The 26,175-nt window shown below is 49.6% G+C and overlaps 3 protein-coding genes across 4 annotated transcripts; 1 reads left to right on the top strand and 2 right to left on the bottom strand.

Annotated features, from left to right (window-relative positions):
- Positions 1 to 183: 183 nt before the first annotated feature.
- On the bottom strand, positions 184 to 6,930 carry RBM41 (RNA binding motif protein 41). Its single transcript, XM_050974503.1, is given in 8 exon segments — positions 184 to 550; positions 855 to 914; positions 917 to 1,001; positions 1,608 to 1,978; positions 2,875 to 3,079; positions 5,855 to 6,047; positions 6,143 to 6,259; positions 6,860 to 6,930. Coding segments are annotated over 8 exon segments (1,197 nt in total). The 5' UTR covers positions 6,868 to 6,930; the 3' UTR covers positions 184 to 392.
- Positions 6,931 to 8,272: 1,342 nt separating this feature from the next.
- On the bottom strand, positions 8,273 to 15,575 carry LOC103824264 (nuclear pore glycoprotein p62). Of its 2 annotated transcripts, XM_050974499.1 has the most exons (12): positions 15,271 to 15,575; positions 14,098 to 14,486; positions 13,205 to 13,315; positions 12,610 to 12,741; positions 12,335 to 12,439; positions 11,772 to 11,880; positions 11,476 to 11,620; positions 11,007 to 11,056; positions 10,751 to 10,885; positions 10,257 to 10,368; positions 9,676 to 9,742; positions 8,273 to 8,496 (listed from the first exon to the last, which is right to left on the bottom strand). In XM_050974499.1, the coding sequence occupies exons 1-12, from the start codon at positions 15,558 to 15,560 to the stop codon at positions 8,405 to 8,407; spliced, it is 1,737 nt and encodes a 578-aa protein (XP_050830456.1). In that variant the 5' UTR covers positions 15,561 to 15,575; the 3' UTR covers positions 8,273 to 8,404. The 2 variants fall into 2 exon arrangements, with proteins under 2 accessions (XP_050830456.1, XP_050830457.1); XM_050974500.1 differs by lacking the exon at positions 12,610 to 12,741.
- A 513-nt stretch (positions 15,576 to 16,088) lies between these two features.
- DNAAF6 (dynein axonemal assembly factor 6) lies at positions 16,089 to 24,972 on the top strand. Its single transcript, XM_030228888.2, has 7 exons — positions 16,089 to 16,208; positions 16,867 to 16,975; positions 19,216 to 19,279; positions 20,431 to 20,536; positions 22,358 to 22,454; positions 23,241 to 23,326; positions 24,837 to 24,972. Exons 2-7 carry the CDS (start codon positions 16,880 to 16,882, stop codon positions 24,970 to 24,972), a joined length of 585 nt encoding a protein of 194 aa, XP_030084748.1. The 5' UTR covers positions 16,089 to 16,208; positions 16,867 to 16,879.
- Positions 24,973 to 26,175: the final 1,203 nt, after the last annotated feature.

Below are 26,175 nucleotides of genomic sequence, written 5' to 3'. Positions count from 1 at the left end.
GCAGACTGGTGAGATACACAAATGCTGCTTTGGAGGGCTTGGGGCAGTCTCTGTGTCCAGGGGAGGCAGCAGAGCAGGGAGGCTCCCAGGAGTGAGGTGTGGACACAGTCCTGCAGCAGCACAGTGCAGCACACTTGGCTCTGGAAGGCTTAGGACCATAAACATCAATAAGCACACACTAAGGAAATACCACAATAAGTGCATTTATTTACCTGGCCTCTTCCCTCCCTCCTTGCCACCACAGTGAGTGGGCACTGCCCAGCTCTCAAGAAGAGCCCAGTCCCCAGCTCTCCTTTCCCCACTCTGAGATTGCTGCTCCTGCATTGTCCCAGGTTCAACCACAGCTTTCCCACAGCTCACTGAACTCCACAAGGCTGCTGGTTCTCCATCCCTCATGTGGCAGGAGCGTTCTCTGCAGCAGAGGAGCTGGGGATGGCAGAGTCAGCCTCTGGCAAATGCTTCCTGCTTTTCCCAAAGGCGATGACCAGGGGCTTCCCCTGCAGCTTGTACCCATTCAGCAGCTGCAGGGCTCTCTGGGCTGACTCTGTGTCTGCAAGGAGAGGGCACAGTGGGCACAGGCACCTGCTGGCACAGGGACACAGGCTGATCCTAGGGGTGGTCCCAGCTGATGGCCACTCAGCCTGCTCTGACGTGCTGAATGAGCACTGCACACATCACTTCTGCCCTGCTAAATCCCCTTCCAAGCCAGGGAAAGGACCATGGCACACCAGGAAGATAAAGGAGTGAATTGCCCTGCGTCTCCTTGGAAAGCAGGGATGGCAGCAGTGCCCTGCAGGAGGCTGTGACACCTTTGGGAGTCAGGGAAGAACTGGGAGGCACAAGCAGCAACTCACCAGGGAAGGTGATGAAGGCCTGATCCCTCATGCGGCCGCTCAGGAGGCGGAACTGGATCAGGGGCTGTCCTCCCTCTGGAACCGAGCAAACAGGGACACCAGGTCCTTCACTCTCACTCGGGGGCCCAGGTTCTTCAAATACAGCACCTGTAGCAGGAACACAGAGGGTCAGCCAGCTCTGGCCATGCAAAGACACCTTTCAGCCTGTCCCAAGTCTGTACAGCTCAAGGTGTGAATTAGCTCAACCCTCACCCACATGCTAACGATGGCATTTAGAGGACACGTGGGTGTACAGAGAAAGGCAGCTCTGAACTCAAGGCATCACCCTGCTTGCCTGCATGACAGTTGCAGTCTATTATAAAACAGTTCAGGTTATTTAGTTCAGTTTATTTATAAAACAGTCTATTCAGTTCCTTCTGTTTATTTATAAAATGCAATAATCTCCAGCTACCAGACAGGAACAGTCTGAGTAAGGTGACAGCAGGACTCAGCCAGGCCCAAACAGACAGAGCACATCTTGACAGGTGAGCTGCTGGAGCCAGGGAGGGCTGAGCTCACAGGTACAACTCTTGGCCAGGCTGGTGCCTTCCCATCAGAGCCCAAGGTCCCTTTTCCCCCTTGAGTGGAGGCTCCTCTCCCCCTTGGCCTGCAGGATCAGCCCAGCAACTTCAAGCAAAGAGGAGCCTTTGCCTACTCACAAGGCTTCAGGGCATCCTGCTGAGCAGGGATAAATCCTGGGTCATGTCAGCTTACCCTGCTGGGCTCCCCTGGATGGTAGGATGAGAACCTGGGAATTTTCCGGAGTTCTTCCTCTGAGAGGCGGTTCCTGAGGATCTCCTCTTCTGGGACAAACTCAACTGGCTCTTTGATAACCACAGGCCTTGGAGGAGACTGGTGGGGCTCTGTTGCAGAAACACTGGGACTTGCTGCCTGTTCTGCGTGCTCCTCCTGCTCTAGAAGTGATGACCCCTCAGTCCTAGACCCCTGTGGGGTCGGGGACAAGCAGGGGTCACTTGCAGCAGACTGGACTTTTTCAGGGCACTTCTTGCTCAGCAGCTCTTGGTAAACACTCTCCAGATGAACCATGGGGTCCTTTTCATCTGTCCCCCTCTTCTGAGTGTCATCTAATTCATAACAGAGATACGTGGTAACTACCACCAATAACCTGGAAAACACACAGACTGCAGGAAGAGACACAGAAAGGAGAAACCCTGCTTCTCCCCAGCCTCTGTGCCCAGGTCCTGCAGGCTGTTCGAAACAAGAGCAGCCTCAGCAACTGCTGGTTCCCCAGCTCAGGATGAACCTGCAGAGAGCAGCAGCTCCACCTGGGCTAGATCAGAGCTCTTTTCAGAGATGCCCTCACTTGCCTATCTGCAGCCACATTTCAGCACTTTCTAGTGACTCCTTCAACACACCTTCCTGCATGTGCAGCAAGGATGAGCCATGCTGCCTTCCTGTACCACTACCTGGAATAGAAACATTTGGCTTTCAAGGACATCAGATTAAGCTCCGGGATTTAAAGAAGGTCCATGACATGGGCTGATCAATGATCTCTTTCAATTCTCTCTAATGGAAATGAGGACAAATATGAGAGCAGAATCTCCCAGCCTTCATCTGGACCAAATTCCCTTTCAGGGATGGGACTTTAACAATCTTTCCTCCTCTCACCTGCTCTGTGGCTTTGCTTCCTTCCCCCCCTGCAGAGCAGGAACAATCTCCAGTCCCACCCAGGCACTTTGTGTCACTCAGACCTTGAGGCTCTACCAAAGCACCACCCCAGCTCCTCTCCCACACCCCGAGCTGCTCTGCACTACATGCAACACCTCAAGGAGCTCCAGAAATGCACTTTAAAAGCCTCTAAGTTCTCTTAAAAGAGAACCAACTCTGCCTGCTCCTGGAAGAGAGGAAAACATCTCCTCCCACACAGCGCCAAAGCAGAACCTCATCTCCAGGGACAGGCAGCCAGACAGGAACTGTCACGGGCTGGCTGTGTGTGCAGGGAGAGCCCTGGGGGCAGCACCTTGGTGGTAGAGGGCCCTGAGGAAGGAGTGGCGGTCCGTGCCCTGGAAGAGAGCCTGCTCGATCTCCATCTCCCGCCGGCTCAGCTGCTTGCTGCCCGCAAACCTCTGCGGCAGCGCCAGGATGCGCCGCCGCTCCTCCAGCTTCTCCCGGATGGCATCCAGCCGCTCCTGCGTGGCCTCGGGGGCTGCCCCCAGCCCCGAGCCCTGCAAAACCACCACACACAGCTGGGATCAGTAACAGCACGGGCCTCCTCCCCAGAGCCAGCCAAACGGCACAGCCCCGAGCCTGCAAAACAAGCACGGCTGGGCTCAGCAGCTCCGGTATTTTCTGAGAGCCCCGTCGTTGGAAGGAATGAATAAATGTGACTCCACGTTCTTAGAGGCTAATTTATTATTTCATGATGTGTTGTAGTGTGTTTTTAGGCTTTATAACTGTTGGAACCCAGGAAATTCCTCTGGCTGCCCTGGAGGACTCAAGCCCCTGCCCAGGGGGCTCAGAGACCCTGGCACAGAGCCCAAGACCCCTGTGACTTTGATTCAGCCCTTGGAAAAAACAATTACCAGCCTTATATGAAGAGTTACAAGCCAGAAAATTTTAAGTAGAACGATAGTGAATTTATCACAGGGTGAAAAATAGATTTTATGAGGTTTTTAGAATGAGGGTTTAGGAGGCAAGATGGAGGAATCTGGGCATGTCCTGCCTTTCTCCTTCTCCTTGGCCTCCATCTTCTGCTGTGATGGTGGCACTTTTGGATTGGTTTAAGGTAGAAGCTCATTGTCTAACACAGGTGATGGGTATTGGGAAGTTATGGCAAATAATGCACACGTAGCTTTTAGTATAAAAAGATAACTCTGCCCTGAGGGGGTCAGAGTGCCTCTGTCTGACCTGCTGGACAGACCTCGGCAGGCCAGACACAGAATGTTAGAGACAAGAAACAATAACAACCTTGAGAATGAGAATGAAAGAGTTCTGACTCCTTTGACAGCTGCAAGCAGGGAGCATCCCTGGGCAAACAAACCTCACTGCAAGGGCCACTCCCTGCTGCCAAAGCACACCCAGCTGCTGGAAGGGCACCTCTGCCCCCCATCCACCTCCATCACAACACCCTCCTATGGGGCTGTGGGTGGATTTGCCTATCTCAAACTCACTTTGAGAATTACTGTGGCAGATCCTTCTGCCTCGGGCAAGAAACAAACCAGGCTTTCCCCCGGCACTGAGCACAACCCAGCAGAGCTTCCCCTGGTACCTCTGCCCCACATCTGCACAGCTTCTGCCACTCACCACCTCACAGCTGCCCCCAGGCACAAAAGGCTGTTTATACGGAAAAGCAATTCCCGGAAATCATTTGTTGTACTTTGTTTTCCAAAAAGCTGCCACTTAGCAGCTGAAAATAACAGAAATCTGCACTCAGTATTTTGCCAAGAGCTCCCCAGGCAATCTGAAGTTCTCTCTGTCTCAGCTGACATTATTCATCACTCATGGTGCAATCTTTCACTCAGGGCCTCCACCTCCAAAGCTGCACATCACTACCTGACTTGGGCTTTCTCCCTAAACATTCTCCTCTCAGAACCTGTAGAAGACATACCCTGATGTCACCCTTTATTTCTATCAGAGGATTGTTTTCCATACAAACAATTTTTTCAGAACGTCCCAGAACACATTTCATACTAAATATAACAGCTGGTACTGACGACATTGATTTTCATTCTTAAATTAACACCACTCCTCTCTGCACCAAGCTTTAATCAGGCCACACCAGGGCTGGATTTGCATTTAAACACCAAAGCAAGTAATGACTTCAGCTGAAAAGAGGCAAGCCCCTGGTTACCACAGACAGCTCTCTCCTGCACACAGCTATCACTCAGGAAGAGGAGACAAAGGCAAGCCAAGGATCAGCCCAAGTTTTGCATTTTCTAATTTGGCAAATTAAGAGCAGGACACTCCAGTGCACCTGACATAGGACAACCACAAAAGCCTCCTGTCTCTGGAATGTGAAAAAATAAGGGTGAAGGTGGAGGAAGAGGAAAAACCTGCTGGAAGAGCACCCAGGGAGGAGCCAAGGCACTGCCACCACACACTTGGTCTGAGAGCTCTGCACTATTTTCTTGTGGCTGTCCCAGGGCCCCTGAAGGACCTGCAAGCCCCTAAGGAGAGCATTCCTTATAAACAGCCATCCCAAATCAGCAATGGGATCCAGGGATCTACCAGGATAGTCAAAGGAGGATGTCGAGGTGTTTTGAAATATTTTCTCCTTCTCTTCTAGCATTTAAATCCTTCACACACAGGTACAAATGGGTGAAATTATCTGAGGCAGGAATATCCTCACGTCCTGCTGTGCTCCTGCCTCCACCACAGCTTTTAACACGGATCATTCCACCAAAGAAAAGAGGCCAGAAGGAATGTAGGATAGTGCTGGGCTAAAGGCAAGGGATACAGGAGTGGCCATTCTTTACCAATGGCTTACAAAGGACTGGAATTTTCTACCAGAGTGCCACAGGCTCAGAGGAAGCTGACCACCCTCAGATGAGAGCAGAGCATGCCCACCTGTCACTGCCACATTTTCTGAAAAATCCCTTCACCAGGATTTCTCCTCCTGGGAAGCTGAGAAGCCTCAGAGAGAAATGAAAACAATAATTATCTGATTGCTCCTGTGTTTGCTGCTTTGGAATGTGGCCTGGAGATGGTTTACCAACTGGCCATTGTTTGACTGGTCTCATGTGAATTGTTTTTACCTAATGACCAATCACCATCAGCTGTGTCAGGACTCTGAGGAGACAGTCCCAAGTTTTTCAAGATCATTCTTGTTAAGCCTTCTGTCTGTATCCTTTCTCTTTCTTTAGTATAGTTTTAGTATAATATCATATAATATGTAATATAATATCATATAACATGTAATATAATATCAGCCATCTGAGAACATGGAGTCAGATTCTCAATTCCTCCTTTATCCTGGGGACCCCAGAAAACACCACACCGACCTTCCTTGCTGAATCCTGGTTCTTCCAGAGCAGGATCTCCGAGTCAGAGAGCCCCAGCTCCCGGAGAGAGGAGGTTTCTTTGTCACTCTCCTGCAGGGCCTGGAACTGTGAGAGGGTCAAAGCCCCCGCAGCCTCCTCCCCAAAGGGTTTGTAAAAAGCTGCAGGGGCAAAGCATCTCCGCTTTGACTTGCACCTGTGAGCCAAAGGAACACAAGAGCACAGACAGCACTGAGAACGGGGGGCAGCAAGGGGCTGCTCTCTCCAAAACCACACCAGGCCAGGACTTACTGCTCGATGGAGACACTGGTGTCCAGCTGGTGGTGAAGGAGGCTCTTCAGCTGCCTCTCTCCTTCTGTCTCCAGGTCTTCCAGGAGGAGCTCATCGCTGGACAGGCTGCTGTTCACCCTGGCGCACACAAGCACAGCACGGGCAGTAAGGGGAAACACTGCTCAGAACACATCCCTGCTACAGCTCCTCCGCCTCTTGGGCTGTTTTTACAGGATTTAAAAAAACAGGGAAGCAAAACTACTTGACCACAGCTCCCTTTAACACTGCCAGAAAAGTCAACAGATTTGGGACTCCTTTGAGAACATTAAAGTACCCCAAGGGGCCTTCGGGTGTTTTTGTATCGTTGGGGGGCTGTTCGTTCACTTTAAAATCGCATGCCATCATTTTTATTGACAGAAATGGTCTTGCATCAGCATCTAGCCAGGCACAGCCAGTTTCAAACCAGTTGGGGAAGAAAGAAGTGAAACTGCGAGGCCGAAATAAAACTGAATTTCAGCAGCGCTTTTCCCTTTCCGGGGTCAGCTGCTCGGGAGCAGACAGACCCCAAACCCGCCCCAAACCCAGCCCGGACCGTGCCGCGCTGCCGCTCCCGCTCCGCCCGCTCCGGGCCCGGCGCCGCTCCGGCCGCAGCACCGAGGGGTGGCACCGGGCCCGGGCCGTGCCCGGCAGCCCGTGGGGGCTCTCTGGACACCCGGGAGCCCTGGCTGCCCCGCTCACCGGCGCATGGCCCCGCCGCTCCGCTCCGCTCAGCCAGCCCTGGCAGCGCCCGCGGGGAGCGCCGGGAGCCGCCCCGGAAGGAGCGGCCGGGCCGGGCGGCGGCACCGAGCGGAGCCGGGCACGGAGCGGAGCCAGGGCGCTGCACCGAGCGCTGCCCTGCCGTGCCGTGAGCCGGGACAGGGGACAGAGACACCCCCTAAAAACACCCGCCCCGCTCTGCCCCTGAACGGTGGAGAGAATATTTAATGCAGGGTTGAGAGGAGCACCGGAAGAGATCTCTGGTCAGATGTCGTCACGGGCTAAACAAGCTCAGCGTAGAGATATTAAATAAGGTTATTGCTAACAAAACAGAGCAGGATAAAGGGAAGTAAAATCAAACCTTAGAAACACCTTCCCTCCCCCGCCCCGTCCCTCCTACTCCAGCAGCACAGGGAGACAGGAATGGGGGTCATGGTCAGTTCCTAGGGAGAGGGAATGGGGGGGGGGGGTCACAGTCAGTTCCTAGGGAAATGGGAATGGGGGTCGTGGTCAGTTCACAGGGACACAGGAATGGGGGTCATGGTCAGTTTGTAGGGAGATGGGAATGGGGGTCATGGTCAGTTTGTAGGGAGATGGGAATGGGGGTCATGGTCAGTTCCTAGGGAGAGGGAATGGGGGTTATGGTCAATTCATAGGGAGATGGGAATGGGGGTCGTAGTCAGTTCATCACCCCTGGTTTGGGGTCTTGGGGTTGCTCCCACAGGAGACAGTTCTCAGTGAACTTCTCTGGTATGAGTCCAGCCCACAGGCAACAGCCCCCCTCAAACTGCTGCAGTGTGGGTCACTCTGCCATGGAGTCCTTCTAGGACAGGCTGATGGAGCCTGGGAGCAGGGCACCTTAGCCACGGGCTCACAGCCTCCTTCCCAGGAATGCCCCTGCTCTGCCCTGGGGCTCCTCCATGGGCTGCAGGACACAGCTGCTTCACCATGAAACCACAGGCTGCAGAACAATCTCAGCTCTAGTACCTCTTCCCCTCCCTCCTTTTCCACTGACCTTGGTGGCTGGAGAATTGTTCCCCTCCCAGGTTTTGACCCTGCTCTTCTCTGGCCACAATTACAACTGAGCCACAACTTTGTTTTTCATCTTCTTAATTCTGTTTCACAGAGGCATTAACACCATATCTAACTGGCCCACCAGCATCTCTTCCATCTTATGGGGCCACCAGGGACTGGCTCTGTTGGACAGGGTGGAAGCTTCTGGCAGCTTCTCACAGAAGCCCCCCCCTGCAGCCTCCTCCCAAAACTAGGCAGAGCCCTCCAAGGCAGCATTTCTGTTATCTCACCAGTCTGCAGGCACAGCTAAAGCACAAAGAGCACAAACTTCATCCAGTTTCTGATGGGAGCAGGTGAAATCCAGTCCAACTCCATAAAGACTGACTTTGAACAAACAATATATTTTATTATAAAAAAGAAAACAAAGCCAGGTCATTATTTCAGTCCTTTGCTCCCAAACACCTCTGCTTTCTATGGAGGTGTTTATGTCCATCCTTTGAACTTGGGAATGTTTCAATCAAAGGTGATCCGAAAGCTGCGCTCCTGCTCCTTGCGGCGGCTCTCACAAACCTTGGTCACCTCTTCCACCTTCCTCTGCAGCACAGCTGTGGCAGAAACAAGGGATTAATGTCACAGTCACCCCAGAAAACAACCCTGTTGAACAGTTTAGCCTGCAGAACGAAAAATATTTTCTTGTTGACAGTCACTCAGATTTGACAGTGGACAAAGCAGGAGGAAAACACAACCCAAAGCACTGCCAAATAAGAAAACTTCTTCATTATTGAATGCCAGAGGAAAAAATGGGTCTCCTTTCTAGGAAAATTTAAAGGAAGAAGATAGCTATTTTCACACACATTCTGTAAAGAATTCAGGTGGCACAGGAGCTGTACCACGTTTCCTAAAAAAGGCTTCTTTGGAATGTGGAGCTTAGCAGAAGTGTTTTGAAAGAAAACACCTAATTAGACCCTGACCTAAGCCAATAATTCAGTGTAAACACGGAGAACAGCAGGCCTGCTTTCACACAAGCAGTTACAGCAGGTGAGAGCATTTCTCAGCACTGCAGCCAGGCAGTGCACTCGGGCTGCTGAAAGGAGAGCTGCTTTATTCTGGCGTGCCCCCGTGTGGCTACTATCAGTTTAACTCCAAACGGCACAGAATTCCAGAATCCCTCGCCAGGAGGCACTCTCCCAGGGAAAAAAGTTCCATTTTAATGTCTTGTGTTAGTAAGACTCCACTGTCAAATGTTCACTCCTGAGTGCATCTCTCTGTGCACTGGATCTCAAGCTACTGAGGCTGTGAAATTCCTAGATTATTCCTCCAGTTACCCCACCTGCAGATCAAGGCAGGCTGCTCCATCTTACCTGCATGTGGCTTCCTGTTTTCAGAGTGGGAGGGATGATTACACTCAACACACACACGTCCCCTCACCAATTTCCCTGCACCACAGGCAACCCCAAACTCTTTCAGAAGTTGAACTATTTAACAATAGTCTGACAGAATGAACAATAAGGTCTTCAAGTTCTCTGCCTCAAGTTCCTTGCTTTGCACTGACGCATTTCCAGGAGGGCTTTTTGGGTAAAAAAATACCAGTTTTTAGGAGTAACTTCTCAGCAGAGGCCACTAACAGGCACAGCAGGAGAATTCAAGCCCAGAAGGGACAGTGCCACTGAAGGTGAGGAGGAAGACTCCTCAGGCATCCTCAGGAATTCAGGGATGAACAAACACTCACACACATGCTCCTGCTTCCCATTCACAGTCCCAAAAGGCTGCAGGACAAAGCTCACCTGAATTCTGGTCAATCCACTGCAGGGAATCCATGTGTGCATTCAAAATTTTACAGATCTGCTGAAGCTGAGCAGAGAGAGAAGGTGCAAGTCAGCTGTGAGACTGCATCAACAGCAAGAGGAGTCAAAGGCAAGTTTCTCCTTGCCCAGCTTCCCTAAGGCAGCAGCCACTTGGCCAGGGAGGTGTGTGCAGCAATGCTGCTACTTTGCTTCTCCATACCAGCAGGAAAACTGCACAGTTCAGATGATATGTCTGTGACATTGGCTTATTTTAATTTAGCCCTAGGAACCAGCAGAACATTCCTCACCTTAGGCTTGAGGAGGCAAAATTCAAAATGAACATGGAAAAACTCAGTCTGCAATACTGAAGTGAAACTTTTCTAAAAAAAAGCCTCCCAAAGCCATAAGGAACATCAAAATCAATTTAATAGATATCAGAAGGAGCTGGGTATTCAGATCTTGTTTTATGAGGATATAAAAATTGTATAGAGTGGAGTATCCACATGGGGACAAATTAAGAGTTAGAGCTATTTCAATATCCTTTGCCTCTTCAGCAATATAAACTCAAAGCTTGCACTTACAGGGTCACTCGTGTCTGCTGGGCCTCCTGATGTGTTCAAGTGATCAATGATGTCCTTCAGATCTTGTGCCATGCGCTTCAGCTGAGCATCAATGTTTTCAGCCAGTTTGTAGCTGCAGAGCACACAGGAAACAAGGTCAGAATGGTTAAAGAAAACTCTGAAGACCTGCTGGCAGTCACACCAAGTATGGGCCTTGAGAATGAGCTTTCTGCAGCCAAGACTGGTAGACACCTGGGAATAGCAGCCAGACAGGCTCCACACCCACATGAAGGGACTCCAAACCCCTGCCTCCCTTGATTAACACATAGAGACAGACAAGGAGGGAGAGGAGACCCATGAGTAAAATCTAAGGTTGCCATGCATAAAACAGGACTAAATATCTGACAGGAGCCACTGCTTGTTCAATCCTGTCACCCATGCCAGCTCCACGTGCTGCTGGCTGCTGTGAGCACAGCACAGTGCCCATCCCCATGGCCAGCAGGTCTGTGCCTCACGTCCTCTCCCGTTCCTCATCCGCGTGCTGCAGGTAGATGGTCCCGCTCTGCTCCTTCACAGACTCCTCCAGAGGGGTCAGCAAGTCCTCCAGCTCCTTCTGCTGGGACAGAATGAAGTCCAGTTCCTGATCCAGTCTGCAAAGAGAAATGCCAAACGCTTCCCTTTCATGTTACAGATATTGCAGAGCTGTCCCACAACCAGGCAGGACAATGGAGAGAAGGAATAAAATAATTTCAAGTGCTCCTGGTGTCCTACCTCTTCTGGTCAACCTTCACCTTCTCTACTTCTCTGTGTAACGAAGTAATCTGGAAACAGAAGACATTTCCTTACACCTTGGAAACCAAGAAGTCAGCTGTCCAAAGAAGAGAGGTGGGAGGGAGTAAGCACCACCATGCAAGTTCTACTGGAAACAAGAGATGGTCACAAAGATCTACAGACCCAAAAGGGAATAAGGTAGAAATGATCCTCCCTTATTTTTCCTCCCTATTCCATCCCAATGATGGAATAAACTTGGAATGACCCCCATAGGAGAAATTGGTATCAGAGAGCAAAGGCACAGACCAGATTTCCAGCTCCAAGGCTAAAGGCCAGAACAGACACACAGACTGTGAAAAGCAGCCAGGGGGAGCTCAGAGCTACGTGTACCATGCTATAGCTGCCTGTTGCACCTGTAACAGAGCCCTTGGAGGAGCTGAGCAAGCAGAATGAGGTGAGGGCTCCTCACCTTCTCCCCGTTCTCGATCAGCATGCGGTCCCAGGCATTGACTTGTGTGGCCTGATGCAGGAAGTGCTTCTCTTGGTCTTCCAGTTCCAGGCTCCACTTGTTGATCAAACTCTCCAGCTGGGCATAAGTCATCACTGGGGGGGCACTGAGAGGGAGCGAGGGCAGCACAGGACACAAGGTCAGGAGGGACAAACACCACAAGTCTCAGTGATTTCCCCTTCCTCCTGCAGAGCCCAGCCTGAGCCCTGCAGCTGCTCCTGCCCGGGCAGGAAAGGGTCAGTGGCAACAAGACCCACCTGGCTGTGGTGGCTGTGGTGGTGGCAGCTGTGGAGGTCACAGCTCCAGTGGCACCAGTGGTAGTCAATGGCTTCAGGTTCAAGGGAAAGCCAGAAGCAGAAGTTGTCCCTGCAGGAAGAGATTCAAGTCAAGCAGCAGAAGGGGACACAGCTGGCACCTGTCAGAGAGAGAGCAGCTCCAGGGTGCACTGCCCATGGCTGTAGGAGCTGCAGCAGATCCCTCTGAAGGGAACAACAGCAAATGCTACATCTGCCAAGGAGGGAATGAAAGCATCCCCAGCCCAACCCCTGTCAATATGCCCAAGTTTTACTGCTAGAACCAATAACTGCCAGCACACCCAGCTCCTCCCCTGCACCTCTGCAGTGGATGAGAGAGAACTTCTGTGTTTTCACAAAGAGATGGAAAAGGATCAGAGAAAGACAGAGTGTGCAGGTTTCAGTTACTTGAGGGCTTTACAAATCACAGCTGCTGAGCTGCTACTCTGACATGGCCCTTTACACCTGCACAGAGCACTGAACTCAGCCTCCCTTCTCTTCAGTGACTTTCAGCATCCTGTTCCTACCAGTGGCAGTGCTGGTGGTGGCAGCTGTGGTTCCAGGAACCTTTAATCCAAAGCCAAGTGTCCCCAGACTGGCTGTCCCAGTGGAACCAGTGGAGGTGGCACCCACTGTGAAGAGAAGACACCATTACCAGGTTGCAGGAGCCATGGAATGCAGGGCCCTTGGAGAAGCTGTGCCCAGCCTGCTCCCCTGCCACTGCAGCAGCAGCCCCAGGGAGCAGCAGCAGCCTGGCTGCCCCTTGACTGGCCCAGGGCCAACCCTGCCTGCAGAGACTCACGTGAGAGGCCTGTGGTGCTGGAGGAGGCTGGGGCTGAAGAAGTTGCCACAGATGCAAACAAGGAGGGCCCCGTGGAGCCCAGCACTGAGGTGGTGCTGGTGGTGGAGGCTGTGCTGGCAGCTGTGGATGTGACTGCAGGGACAAACAGCTCCAGCTGTACAAGCAGAGCACACTGAGCACCCACCCACCCCCTGCACAACAACCTGCTGGGAGGGTGACACCACCTGCCCAGCCACACCTGGTTCTTAGGCATGTCAGCATGTGAAACCTCCTTTTCCTCTTCTTCTCCCTCCACTCCCTCTGTTTCAGCATCTGCCCCTTTAAGATTGTGCCTCCCTTCCCCTGTGCTCTCCAAACAAGCACAGAACAGAATGTGGCATGTGGGACACTATCAGAACCACAGGACACACTGTGCAATGGCTCTAGGAGCTGTCATAGATCCCCCCTGCCAGGGAAACCCACAGAAACAAACACTTGTGACCCCTTCCCACACCCCAGTATAAGATATTTGTCTACTTCCAACAGACAACTATAGCCAGGAGGAGAGCAGATTCCCCAAAGCCTTCAGGAATTGTTTTCTAGAACAGCTTCCTACCTCCCAGCTTGGTTCCAAAGGTCAGGGTGGGTGCCTGGCTGGTGCTTGTGGTCAGTGTTGCTGTGCTTGTACTGGTGGCTGCTGTCGAAGGCTGAGCCCCAAAGGTCAGACCTGGAACCAGGAGCAAAAGGAAAAGATGGATTCCCTTCCTAGAGGCTAAAGAGCAATTGCTCCCCAGCACTGCAGCCCCTGGACAGGCCTGTCAGAAACACCTCTGGCTCAGCCCCTCACTCCACTCTGCCCCAGCACAAGCCAGAGGCTGCAGAATCTGCAACCCTCAGATACCCCCGTGCCAAAGGCTCCCAGCCTCCAGCTGCCTCCAAGGCTGTGTCACAGCTCAGGGCACAAGTGAGAAGGCCACATTACACAGAGTGTCACCACACAATTTCAGAGGGCTTCAACCCACACAGAGTGACACCAAACCACACCAGCAGGCTGTAAGCATCTGCCCTTCTTGTTCTTTAGCCCAGCCTTTTACACCCCTCATGTTGATGCACTGCACCTGTGAGCCCTCTGTTCCCTTTGGTGGTTGCTCAGCACACCTGGGCACTCCATGGCTCATTGCTGTCAGTGCTGCTCACCTGCTGCTCACAGCTGTGCCCACTGGGGATGAGGCTGGGCCAGCCCTACCCCAGGGACCCCAAACTGTGCCTGCAGCACAGCCCCATCCCAGGGACCCCAAACTGTGTGCCTGCAGCACAGCCCCATCCCAGCGACCCCAAACAGTGCCTGCAGCACAGCCCCATCCCAGTGACCCCAAACTGTGCCTGCAGCACAGCCCCATCCCAGGGACCCCAAACTGTGTGCCTGCAGCACAGCCCCATCCCAGCGACCCCAAACCGTGTGTCTGTGCCCCAGTTTGACTCACCACAACCCCCAGGCTGCTCACCCACCTGCAGGCTGCCCCCCGAGGCTGAAGGGCGTTGCTACTGGGTTGGCAGCTGCCAGGGTGGCCGTGCTGGTGCTGGCAGCAGCCGCAGGGGCCGTGCCAAAGCTCAGCCCTGCCGACGTCACGGGCGCAGCCGCGGTGCCGATGCTGAACCCGGCCGTGCCCGCCTGGCTCGTGGTGCCACTGGAGAAGGTGAAGCCTCCTGTTGTCCCAGAGGGAGCCGTGCTGCTGCTGCTGCTGGTGCCAGCAGAGCCAAAGGCAAAGCCAGACGGGGCTGCTGCCTGACTCGAGGGGGTGCTGGTTGCCGCAGGGGCACCAAAAGAGAAGCCCCCCGTGATTCCAGCAGCTGGAGTGGCAGTGCTGGCTCCAAAGGTCACTTTTGGGGTGTTTGTCCTGGGGAGGAAAAGAAAGGAAGCCATTCTGCTTGAGACACACATCCACCCAAGTCCACAGCTGGCTTTCTCCCTGACCATTTGCTGACAGCACAAACCTCCTTTCAAAGAGATGCACACCTGGCCAGGCTGTGTCCCAATTCTGACTCCATCCAGCTGCTGTCTCTTGCCATCCCCCTTAGGGCACTTCCCACTGCCTGTCCCTTCATTACCTCCACCCACCCAGGTACCACAGGGCAGTTTATGGCAGCACACTGAAGCTGCTCCTTCTCTCTGCTCACCGTTTCCACTGCCTCTACGCAAGGCTGGTTTTGTCTGCTCGTCCCCATTGAGCTCCCTTCCCACAGCTCCCATCTGGCAAGCTTTGCCAGCAGCAGTTCTGCAGAACCGCTCCAGAGCTCGCAGCCTTTCCTGAACGGCAAATGCCTCCTAAACTGCCGGGAAAACATTCAGAGCACCCCGGATCCGGGTCAGAGCGAGACGTTTGATATTCGGCAGCTGAGCTTCAGCCTTTCTGCGTGCACGCGTCTCCAGCCCCGTTCCGGCCGCAATCGCGGAACATCTTCCCCAGCGTGCAGGGGCTCCCCGTGCCAACAGCGGCCGGGGCCGGGACTCGCCGAGCCCTGCGGGGCGCTGGTAAGAGCCGGCACAAGGGCCAAGGCTCGGCCCGAGCAGCTTTCCCCGCAGAGCTCTCGCCCAGCACCCACAGGACCCCGCTCCTTCTCTCCGTCCGTCCCTCTGTCCCTCCCTCTGTCCCTCCGTCCCCGGCCGGCTCCGGCTCTCACCCCAGCGGGAAGGCGGCGGCTGCCGGGGCGGCGGGGGCCGCGCTGGCCGAGCCGAAGCTGAAGCCGGAGGGCTGCGCGGCCGGGCCCGGCCTGCTGAAGGAGAAGAGCCCGGCGGGCTGGCCGCCGCCCGCCGCCGGCGCCGCGCTGCCGAAGCTGAAGCCGGTGGAGGCGGTGGCGGGCGCCGGCGCGGAGAAGGAGAAGCCGCTGGTGGCCGTGGTGGCGGCGGCTCGGGGCGCGCCCAGGCCGAAGGCGCCGCCGGGAGCGGCCGCCCCGAAGCTGAACTGGCTCATGGCGCGGCGGCGGCGGCGGCGGCGCGGGCCGAGCTCCGGCTGCGCCCGGCGGCTCCGCGACCGCGCGCGCCGCGATGGCGTCACCGCGCCCCGCCCTGGCCCGCCCCCGCACCTTCCCGCCCTCCACGGCCATTGGTCGAGATGGCCGCCACTCGCGGGATGTGGGTTCTGATTTGCTGTTGGGGCGTGAGGGGCGGGGCGTGTCGGCGTTGCTGTGGGGACGGGGGACGCGGCTGCGGGACCGGAGTGCGGGACAGGGAGAGACAGAGCGGAGTGAGGGACAGGGGAGAGACAGAGCGGAGAGAGGGACAGGGGACAGCGGGACAGGGAAGAGACAGAGCGGAGTGAGGGACAGGGGAGAGACAGAGCGGAGAGAGGGACAGGGGACACCGGACCGGGCTCCGGGGCAGGGGACAGCGGGCTGGGGTGCGGGATAGGAGACACCGGGCCGGGGTGCGGGACACGGCGTGCGGGACAGAGGACACCGAGATCCGAGGGAACAGCTGGAGCTCCCACAGGGGAGGGTTAGGTTGGGTATCTGGAATAGTTCTTCCCCCAGAGGTGGTCGGGCACGGGAACAGGATCCCAGGGAGTGGTCACAGCCCCCAGGCTGCCGGAGCGTAAGGAGCATTTGGACAGCACTCCCAGGTGTAGTATTATTTTTGCCCCCGACGAGGGGAGAGAATGATGCATCTGACCGCATCTTATCAGAGGGCTAATTAATTACTTTATTATACTATATATTATTCTATAACTCTTAAACTGGATCTGCCAAGCACTCAACCCTGCACACACTGCACAGAATCTCATGACTGTCACCCAACAGTCCTGACACACACACACACACACACACACCTGGCCCTGACAGGCCAAGGAAACAAAACCCCATCACTCTGGGTGATCTCCATATTGCATTCTACTTTGGCACAAACAAAAGCACAGCAAATGAGATAAAAGTTGTTTTTTCTTTCTCTGAGGTTCAGACCATGTGAAACACAGAAATGTTCTTGGGAAGAATTGTGCCTGGCTTTTCTCTTTTAAGATAAATGTGGTGACACCCAGGCACGTGGTGGGGCTCAGGCTGTCCTGCACAGGGCCAGGAGCTGGACTCACCAATCCTGATGGGTCCCATCCCACTCAGCATATTCTTTGATTTTATGTTCCATTTTACATGTTTTGTCATCACTCACACAGGAACTTGGCTAAACTTTTCCTTCCCAAACACACAGCAGGAAAATTGAGCTTTACAGGCTGTTCCAAGCACAGTTGGTTCCTGCTTCATCTGCCACTTGTTTTTCCTGCCCAGGTGAGCAGTGGGTATGGATTTGGACAGCATGTTCTCAGGCTCTTCTCTGCAGAGCCTTGCCAGACTGCTGCGTGATGCTCCAGAGGAGGAGGAGGAGGATGATGATGTGGTGAGCCTTTCATGAGAGTTTCTGCTTCTTTTACATATTGTACCATAGCCTTATGTTGTTAATCAAGGAGAAGAAAATCTCTTTTTCTTCAGAGTGAGTAAAAGCAGAATGAAAACTGTGGTGGTGTTCACAGGGGTCCCAGGACGAGGGAAGAGATGAGAATCTTGACTCCGTGTTTCAGAAGGCTGATTTGTTATTTTATTATATCTATTATATTAAACTATAATAAAATAATAGAAGAAAGGATTTCATCAGAAGGCTAGCAAGGAAAGGAATGGAATGGAATGATAATAAAATCTTGTGACTGACCAGAGAGTCCCAGACAGCTGGACTGTGATTGGCCATTAATTAAAAACAACCAGATGAGACCAATCCAAGATGCACCTGTTGCATTCCACAGCAGCAGATAATTATTGTTCACATTTCGTTTCTGAGGCCTCTCAGCTTCTCAGGAGAAATAATCCTAAGGAAAGGATTTTTCATAAAATGTGTCTGTGACAGAAAACCTCAGAATGTTTTGGTCTGACTGAAAGAGCTCAAGGATCCTTTCAGAGTAACAAGCTCTTGAGAATGAGCAAAATGCCCCAGGAAAACAAGGAGACATTGTGAGCACAACATATGAGGGGGGGTTTAGTTTTTCAGCCTGAAGGAAAAGAGAACATGGACTTGAAAGAGCTTTAGATACTTCAGGCTTCCCCCTACTTTTCCCTGAACTCTGCTGGGGATGAAGGCAGTTACAACCAGATATGAGAGGAAAAATTTGCTGCTCAGCTTCTGAGTAAGGACCAAAATATCCAGAGGCAACTGAGTGTGTTAATTGCATATGTCAGGCATTGAAGAGCTGCAGAGATAACTGATCACTGAAGTACAACAGGTATTTGGTGGTTGTAAATAGAGAAAGGTGAACAGTCATTCTAAGGTGCATAATCTGAATGAATAATGAGAGAAACATCTGAATTTGTTCTTCTGTATCAATTCCTCTCAGGAGCAGATGAAAATCACAGCGTTTGGAGAACATGCATTATTCCTGCAACATGCAACACCTGCTTTTATCCAGGCCTGCCTGTGTGCTGGGAAGAAATATTCCCAGGAGCCTCAAAGGTGCCAGCAATGTAGGAGGCCTCTGTGAAGGCTCAAAACTTTGCCAAGTCTCTCAAAATTTTGAGCAGATCATATTATGATAAGGATAACACAAAAAAAAAAACAAACAAACAAACCCAAAAAAAAAAAAAACCCACAAAAAACAAAACTAAAAGAAACCCAAAAACAAACAAATAAACAAAAAACCCACAAACCCCCAAAAAACAAACAAAAAACCCCAAAGAAACAAAAAACAGATAACAAAAAAAGAAAAACAAAACAAGAATGGCAAATGCTTGAGTGTTCCTCCAAATCATTCCTCCACAAAGAGCTGACCAGCCCCAGTAGTGGCAATGCAGGTGATATTTGGGATAAAAGGGGTGCATATCCCTTGATGTTTTCTTTCAGTGGGTTACAGATGTGGTCCTTCACACGCCAACTGTCCTCCAGCTGTTTAGTGCCTGCCTTTTAAACCCTGCATTATTGCTGTACATCTCTGCAGTAAACATCCTGATTTTAAAAAGAATTTGTTTACATCTTATTAATGAAATGAATGACACTTCAGAGACAGAAATGGAAAGTTGCCACAAGAGATGTCAATTAAGTCTGAGTCAATCTGGGTAAATTGAAATCTTTATTTTGATTTAATTTAATGCTCTGTGCATATGAGGCACTTTTATTGAACCAAGGAATCTTCATATATAGAGAAATGCCTCACATTGGCCTATTAGCACTAAATTGATTCATAATTAGAGGAAAATGTTCTTGCCTCATGATCTCTACAGTAAAAAGGAATCTAAATGCTGTGATGGGGCTTTCATGTAGCACCCTTGGCTTCCTGTAATATTTTCATGGCAGGCAAAGCATGGAAATTTTGCCAAAATGCCATGGAAACCAAAACTCACAAAGCACATCTGTCTGTATGACTGGGCTTCTGGGAGTCCTGCTCCAACCCAGTGTCAAGGTCACTTTCTGCTGTGTGAGAGGGAAGAAAAGAGAATTTTGAGTGGTTCACTCATGAAACTGTGGGATAATGTTTTTTCAATTCCATCAGGGACTTGTTTGACCTTAGAAGATGTGTTGTATTTACTGACATCATGGCTGTAACCAAGCTTGGCTCTATAAAAATTGATTTAAGATGCTCTTGCCTTTCTTTGCAGCCACGCTGTTCTGTTGGTGCCATGACTCCTGGGAGTGTTGGACCAGTCAAGAAGGAGACCACCAGTAAGGAGGAGCATTTGTGTGGTTTGGCACTCAGTCTCATTTACAGTTCAGCTTTTTTAAAATTTTAATTTAAAATTTAATTTTGAATTCTGCTGAATTTACAATTCAGTTACAGCAGGCTGTAACAGCTGATAGCACTGCAATTAAAGAGGGGTCAGTGATGTTTGACATGGGCATAGCATGACATTCCTTAACATTACACTGTAAAATTACTCCTTTCCTGAAAGCTGAACTCTAAAACATGCAAAGAGGAGCAGAAAGGGTAATGCCAGAGCAGCTTCCAGTGCACAGCCTGGTCAGGGGCTGCAGGGAACATAACTGAGCAACAAAAGCTCTATATAAGTACTCAGGAAAGACAGGAAGGCAGTTTTGCTAAAGCCTTGGCAAAGTTAGTGTTAAGTTTTTTGGAGCTGAGGCTATCACATTATTGAGCAATTTCATTAAAAGCCATAAGAAATGCCAACAAGAGCCAGGGTGAGTTTTGCAGGAAAGGAACTGTGGCTAATAAAAAGATTATTTTTGCTTTTATTGCTATCCAACAATAACCAGAGATTCTACTCTAAAATCCTCAAGTTTCACATTTATCAGCTTACTAAAAGAATGTTTTTCCATGCAGCACAGACATAAACCATACTATTCTGCCCCAAAACTTCCATGTGTCTTCAGCACTTTGTCTGGACTGTGCCCAGTAATTAATGGGAAGAACTGGATTTCTGTGTGAGGAGGTGATCCTCTTGTGAATGACTCTGCTCACTGAAAAGCTCATGTCAGGGGGCTTGTGGAAGATTAGTATTTCATCCCTCTACACTTTACTGATTTTGAAGAGCTAGATATTATATGCCAGAAAGGAGGATTTCCAGGAAATAAAGGTTGGGTAAAGAAGGTTTAAGTGAAAGGAAAACATCCTCCCTCTGCAAATCCTCATTCATAAGAGAGTAAGGTGAAGAAGACTGTAATCATTACCTAGAATGCTTTTAATGCAAAGATTTTTCTAAAGCCTAGAAATACTTTTCTAAGCTTTACAAAAGGGTTTTCTTTTTTTTTCTTTTTTTTTTTTTTCATTCTTGAAAAATATTCTAAGCTTTCAGCAAACCTTGAGGAACAGAGACATTTCATAAATGTGTCACTGAGATTTTTCTCCTCACTTACAGGTACTTTTCAAGTGAAATCTGAAAACAAGAAATCCATTTGGAATACAGAGGAGGTCCCAGAAGGATCTGAATTTGATGATACATGGGACCCTAGAGAAAAGCCAGAGTAAGAGAGCTGAGACTGCCTGTGTGGGCTTTACATAGCATTAATGGAAATGAGAGTTAAACTGCATCTACAGCCAGCTGAAAAGATTGTGTTGTGCAAAAAGAAAGGAAAGATATCAGTGCTGCATCTAAAGCAATATGTGAAGAATGGTTTTAACCCCTCTTTTGAAATCTTCAGATCTCAGAACAGAAACTCAGTGTTGGTTTTTCCAACATAAGTTTAGTGCAGTGTCAGTTACTTGTATAAAGTGGGATTGGGAGGGGAAGTAGGTCAGAAAAATGATTTATTAATTTTAAAATATGCCATTTGTGTGAAATACCTGCTTTTTCCTGCTGCAACTGAGATGCATCCATTTTTCCATACTCATAAATTCATAAAGTACTCCAATGTATATTTGCATTTCAAAGATTTAAGCTCTTTAGAGACAAATAGTTCTGCAGAAGAAAAGCTGAGTGCAGGCAATTTTGAGCTCTTAAATCTTGTCATTCAATCTTAGTCTGTCAAAGCACAACTTGGAACCAGAGCCTTTTCCCTTGCTCATAGAAAAACAGTAGCAAAAAATATTCTTGAAATGAGGAATGTGAGTTGGAGTTTGTAGAGGTCAGAAAGCCCTGAGGATCAGTCCATAAAGCAACTTTTGCATTTCCAATCATTGTCTCAATGTCCTGAAGTGTTAAATGCTGGAGCACATGGGCTGGAGCCCGTGAAGCTGCACATTGTGCACCAGAATCTTCACCTTTTCCTGCATGTAAGTCAGGACATGAGGAGTCCAATTTCCCAGTTAAACACAGGAGCTGAGACCCACCTTCCTGAAAATGGGGTTTTCAACTTCCCAGCTAAACACAGGAGCTGAGACCCACCTGAGCAGGTACTCAGCCTTTCTGAAAATGATTTGTAATTCACCCTCACGCACAGTTGTCCCTGGAGTGGTCACCTGTCAGGTGCAGAACACACTGTCTGTATTGTGGGCACAAAGAAGATTTTCTTGTGCTGTTCTTTGACCCTTCCCCTCTGCAGTGCTTCTCCAGCCTCAAGCACTTCTGACCCATGTTGCACAGATGAAGAGAGAGAATATAAGTCTTTACAATAGTTCATCAGATGAAGCAAAGAAAATGTGCTGAAAGGAAAACGGATGGCTACAGAGGTGCATCCAGAGCTATTAGACACATTTGTCATTGACTTAGGAATTATTACATATGCAGATGCACACTGGAGATGTGAAAGACTTTCTAACAGCTCAGACAAGTGATCCACCCCAGTAATTTTGCTGAACTTAGTAGGAGTAGCATGTGTTATAAATACAAATTCAGTTTTCCTTTCCTCATTCATTAATTACCAAGAGCAAGGGAATACGTGATCCTACATTTTTTAGATGTGAAGGAGAAGAAAATAAATGTTGGCTGAATGCAAAACTACAGTCTGGCTTAAGAGTGCTATGCTCAGGCTGCAAGAATGTGCTAAAGGACAGAACAGAACACATGTAAATTGTGGTATCCCCCTTTTCAAATCCATTCCCCAGGGGTTTGTGGTGTTTGACTGCTGATCAGCATTAGGAAGCATTTCTTGGTCCTTCCAAGGCTGGTTAGGGGAGCAGAGGCAGCACAGGGAGTGCTTTGGGAGGTGGAGTAAATGATTTTCACCTGTCTTCCAGCTGTCCCAGTCATGGCTCTGAACAGAAACCCAGTGCTGATGGATTGGAGCCTTGAAGGGAGGCTGCAAAGGAGGAGAGACAGTGTGAGGGGGATTTACAGCCCTCTGAGAATTACAGTCTCCTTCAGCCTCCTGCTCCAGTATTCTCAGGCAATGGCTTCTCTTTGGCAGGTATGAGATTTCATTCAAGCAGCACGTGGGAACAGAGGATGTCTTCTTTGGGATGACTGGCAAAGACCCCTCCACTGCCTGCTGTGAAGAGATCGTGGTGAGCTGAGCCTGGAGCTCCCGTCCCTTCTCTGTGTCCTTTCTCTGCCTTTTCCACCTCCCCATCTTTCTGAGGGGCAGAATGCAAACACCAAGCTCCACTGCTGCCTCTGACCTCCTGCAGCATTTTCTCGTGGTTCTCCAAGCATTTCTAGATGACATTTACACTTGCTAACCCGAGGAACTTGTGTATCCCCTCAAGGACCAAGCGTGCTCAAGGCAATCTCTGCAAATGATATGCCCCATATAAACTTAAAGGGAATAAATGTAGCTCTAAGATGAAGTTTCATCTTGGACACAGTTTGGAGAGGAGAGGGGCTGGGAAGGAGATTATTTTTCATCTTCCTGCATTTTTTACAAGGTGTGTGGGCTAGCAAAATGCTACAATGCTGACAGCCTTTAAAGTTCCAGCCATCAGATCCTGCCTCATCATTACATAATCAAAGACCTCTCTGGTTTCTGAGCTCCAGGACAGGTAGAACTGCTGTGTTATCTTTCTAGCAGAAGCAAACTGTCCCTGCAATGCACAAAGCCTGAGGCTTTTCTGGGTGTTGAACACCTGTCAAGCACATTAGCAGCTCAGGAACTGGAAGAGAATAGGATATCAATACACATCACTAAGCTATTGAAAGCAGTCATTATCACTGTCGGATTTTCTCTGATACAAATTACCTACTCAAAACGTTGCTCTTTGATACTAGCATTGAAATATTCATGAAAATGAGCTCTTTTATGGCTTTTAGGGCAACATATGTAATCACAGCTTTACCTCTGCCCATCATTTCAGATTAAAATCAAGCTGCCAGAGACAAAGTACTCAGACATCACCTTAGACATCCAGGACAAGGTTCTTGACCTTCGAACTCCCAAAAAGTAAGTGCAGCACAATTGATAGAAGTACAGTTAATATCCTGTTTGAAATGCGGTTTAGCCAAGCTTTTAACTGCAGTCTGGGTGGAAAGCAAAGCTAAAGATTGTACTATTAATAATTGCTTGTGAAAAATAAATACAGAAAAACCACCCATTGTCCATCCATAGGTGCACAATCTGCTGGCTTTGAATCTGTGATACTGTCCAGTAAAAAGCTTTGGGACAGATTTTGGCTACTTAAACACCAAGTATCAGGGGCTCAAAACATCTGGCAAAAAGCTGCCCAAGGTTTTGAAAGACTTAGTCTAGTATTCCTAAGCACTAATTTGTACAAATACGTATGAATGAAAGTGGTAAACAAAGTGCAGATAAATTTTCAGTAGCTGAAAGTCAAATTATGGACATATCCAAGCACAAATGCAGAGATGGAAATGTTACAAGGTTTTTCTAAAGAGATTTCCTTTGATTTTTTTTAAATAAGGCTATTTCAAGCCTACAAAAATAATCAGCTATCTGATACACTCCTGGATTTCTCAGTCTTCCTCCCTCTTTCCCTCAGTGTGCAATTGCCCTGCCTGAGATTTCCAGATAATTCCCATGTCTGTTTTGCTCAAAGTCCTTCTTCACAAAGACTGCTTTTATAAGAAACCTTAATCCTCTCTGGGCTGACTTGCTGCACTGAATGGGGTGTGGGAAGATCTATATGAGAATAGCTTTCTGCAGATAAATTCCAGGTGCAGGCCATGGATTAAGGCCTAAATAAGTCCCCAGCAGACTAACTATAGAAAAGCCATTTTTCTCTGCCAAAAACCAGGCAAAATCAGTTACCCTGTGCTTGGTTTTAACCCAAGGATGCAACAGGAGTGGAAGGAGGTTTGGGAATGTTAGTTTTGAAACTGGAAAATTGGGAAGAATAATTGTTCAGCTAATGACTTGCTGAACCTATGGGCAGTAAAAGAAGTAGCTTAATGCAATGCTGCAGATGTAGAAAACCCCAGCATCCTTTTTCTTTTGCAATTCTACCTTTTGGTGACTCAGATCTGCCATTATCTTCTCAGTACCCAGCTGTCTCTAGTCACAAGCCTAGCAAATAAAAAGTTCACCATAAATCTGATGGTTGCTTGGGTACAGCCTGAACCAGTGCTGCTTTCACAAATACAAGTGCAAGTCTTCTCAGTATGGAGGAAACAATCAAGATGTCAAGTTCTACATGCTGAAAAACTTTGTTCTCCCACAGATGGGTAGAAAGCAACTGCTTCCAGCTCTGCAGTTCTGGGGCTGCTCCTAAGCCAAGCTGCTTTTAAGTGATAGAAATATTTCAATAGTTCTATCAATGTCCAGTTTTGCTGTGCCTGAGGTGTTGCAGGAACCCCACAACCCATCAAGATAAGGAGATCTATTGGGATAACATTCCCTGGCACACTGACTGAGGAATTGCAGGGGTGACTGGCAATGACACCTCAGCTGCTCCCCTGGTCTGAGACACTGACATCCCCTGTGTCCTCTTTTACAGCAAGCTGCTGCTGCACCTCCCCTACCCTGTGAATAGCAAGGAGGGGAGAGCTCGTTTTCTCTCTGAAGAGGAGATCCTGGAAGTCACCTTGAGAGTATCAAGGAAGTTGGATTTCATAAATTTTTCTGATGGGTAGAAAGATAGAGAAAGCTTGCAAAAACTGATGTTCTAGTTTAAAGTCTTTTGGAAACCCAACTTGTTCTGAAATAGTAGAAGGCTTCCCTTGCACAGTCCAGGGGAATGTCCCTGGAGAAATGAGTCAGGAGGAGCACAGCACCCACAGCTTCTAACAGCCCTCTGGTTAACTTTCTGCTTCCTTCAGTCTGGAACAGACCCTGTGAATCAGAAAGTGGGAGATTTCAGTTCAAAAGCCACAGAAAGCCTTTTGTGTGGTCATGGCTGAAAGGTAGCACAGTGAGGCTCTGGACAATGCCTGCTGCTTTGGTACCATCCCAAGCCTTGCAAGTGCTAATGTCCTTGCTTGGTCTCCAGTGCTGGGGCTGGGGCAAGTTCAGAATCTTCTCTTGCCTATTTCTTGGTGAGAAGATCATTCTGCAGGGATCCATATCCACATCTGAGGCTCCTTTGCACTGGAAGAACAAGTTAACCAGCTATAGTTGGGTTGCTGAACATCTCAGCTCTTTTGAACAGTTTTTTGACAATTTATGGTTCAGTGTTGTCATCTGCTGTCCCTCCACCTATTTTTCTGATCTTTCTTGATTAATAAAATAATAGGTTCTAAGGAACAGTTCCAGTTATCTTTGAGTTATGAGAGACCTCATAAAAGTTGAGATAAGAGGAATTTTGCATAACAAAGCTTCTCTCAAGGGGCTGAAATGCTGCAAAATCTGTTTTTTGGCCTTCAGGTCCAATCTGGAGATACAGAGTTGGCTAACCAGGGGGTTTCTCTCAGTAGCTGCTGGGCAAATATATTAATTTAACATTGCTAGTCCTGCAGGAAGCAAAGGTACTTGCTCAATGATCAAAGTGGAGAGGACAAGCAGGCTCTGGCATGTTAATGGCACACTCAACCAAAAGCCTGTGAGTACTTTCAGAGCAAAATGGCTTTGAGTCCTGCAGTCTTCTGGGGGTGGAAGTAGAGGAAAACAATTGACCAGCTAGGCTGCAGACAGCACCCATGCAGCTACACTTGTGGCAGGCTGTAATGAGAGGATGGATACTCCATGATGGACTGCAGGCACTGACAGTGAGTTTAAAGGTGCAGTCCCTGTATATTAGTAATACACTGCATTGATGTCTGGGCATCTCAACCCCTTCTCTGAAAAGTGAACCATTGCTTGGGTCAGAATAATCCTAATCAACTTCTGCTTTAGCCTTA

This window comes from Serinus canaria, chromosome 4A (assembly GCF_022539315.1).
Source record: "Serinus canaria isolate serCan28SL12 chromosome 4A, serCan2020, whole genome shotgun sequence".
Classification (NCBI taxonomy): domain Eukaryota; kingdom Metazoa; phylum Chordata; class Aves; order Passeriformes; family Fringillidae; genus Serinus; species Serinus canaria.
Note: the sequence above shows the minus strand (reverse complement) of the source record. Positions and strands in the feature narration are given on the sequence as shown.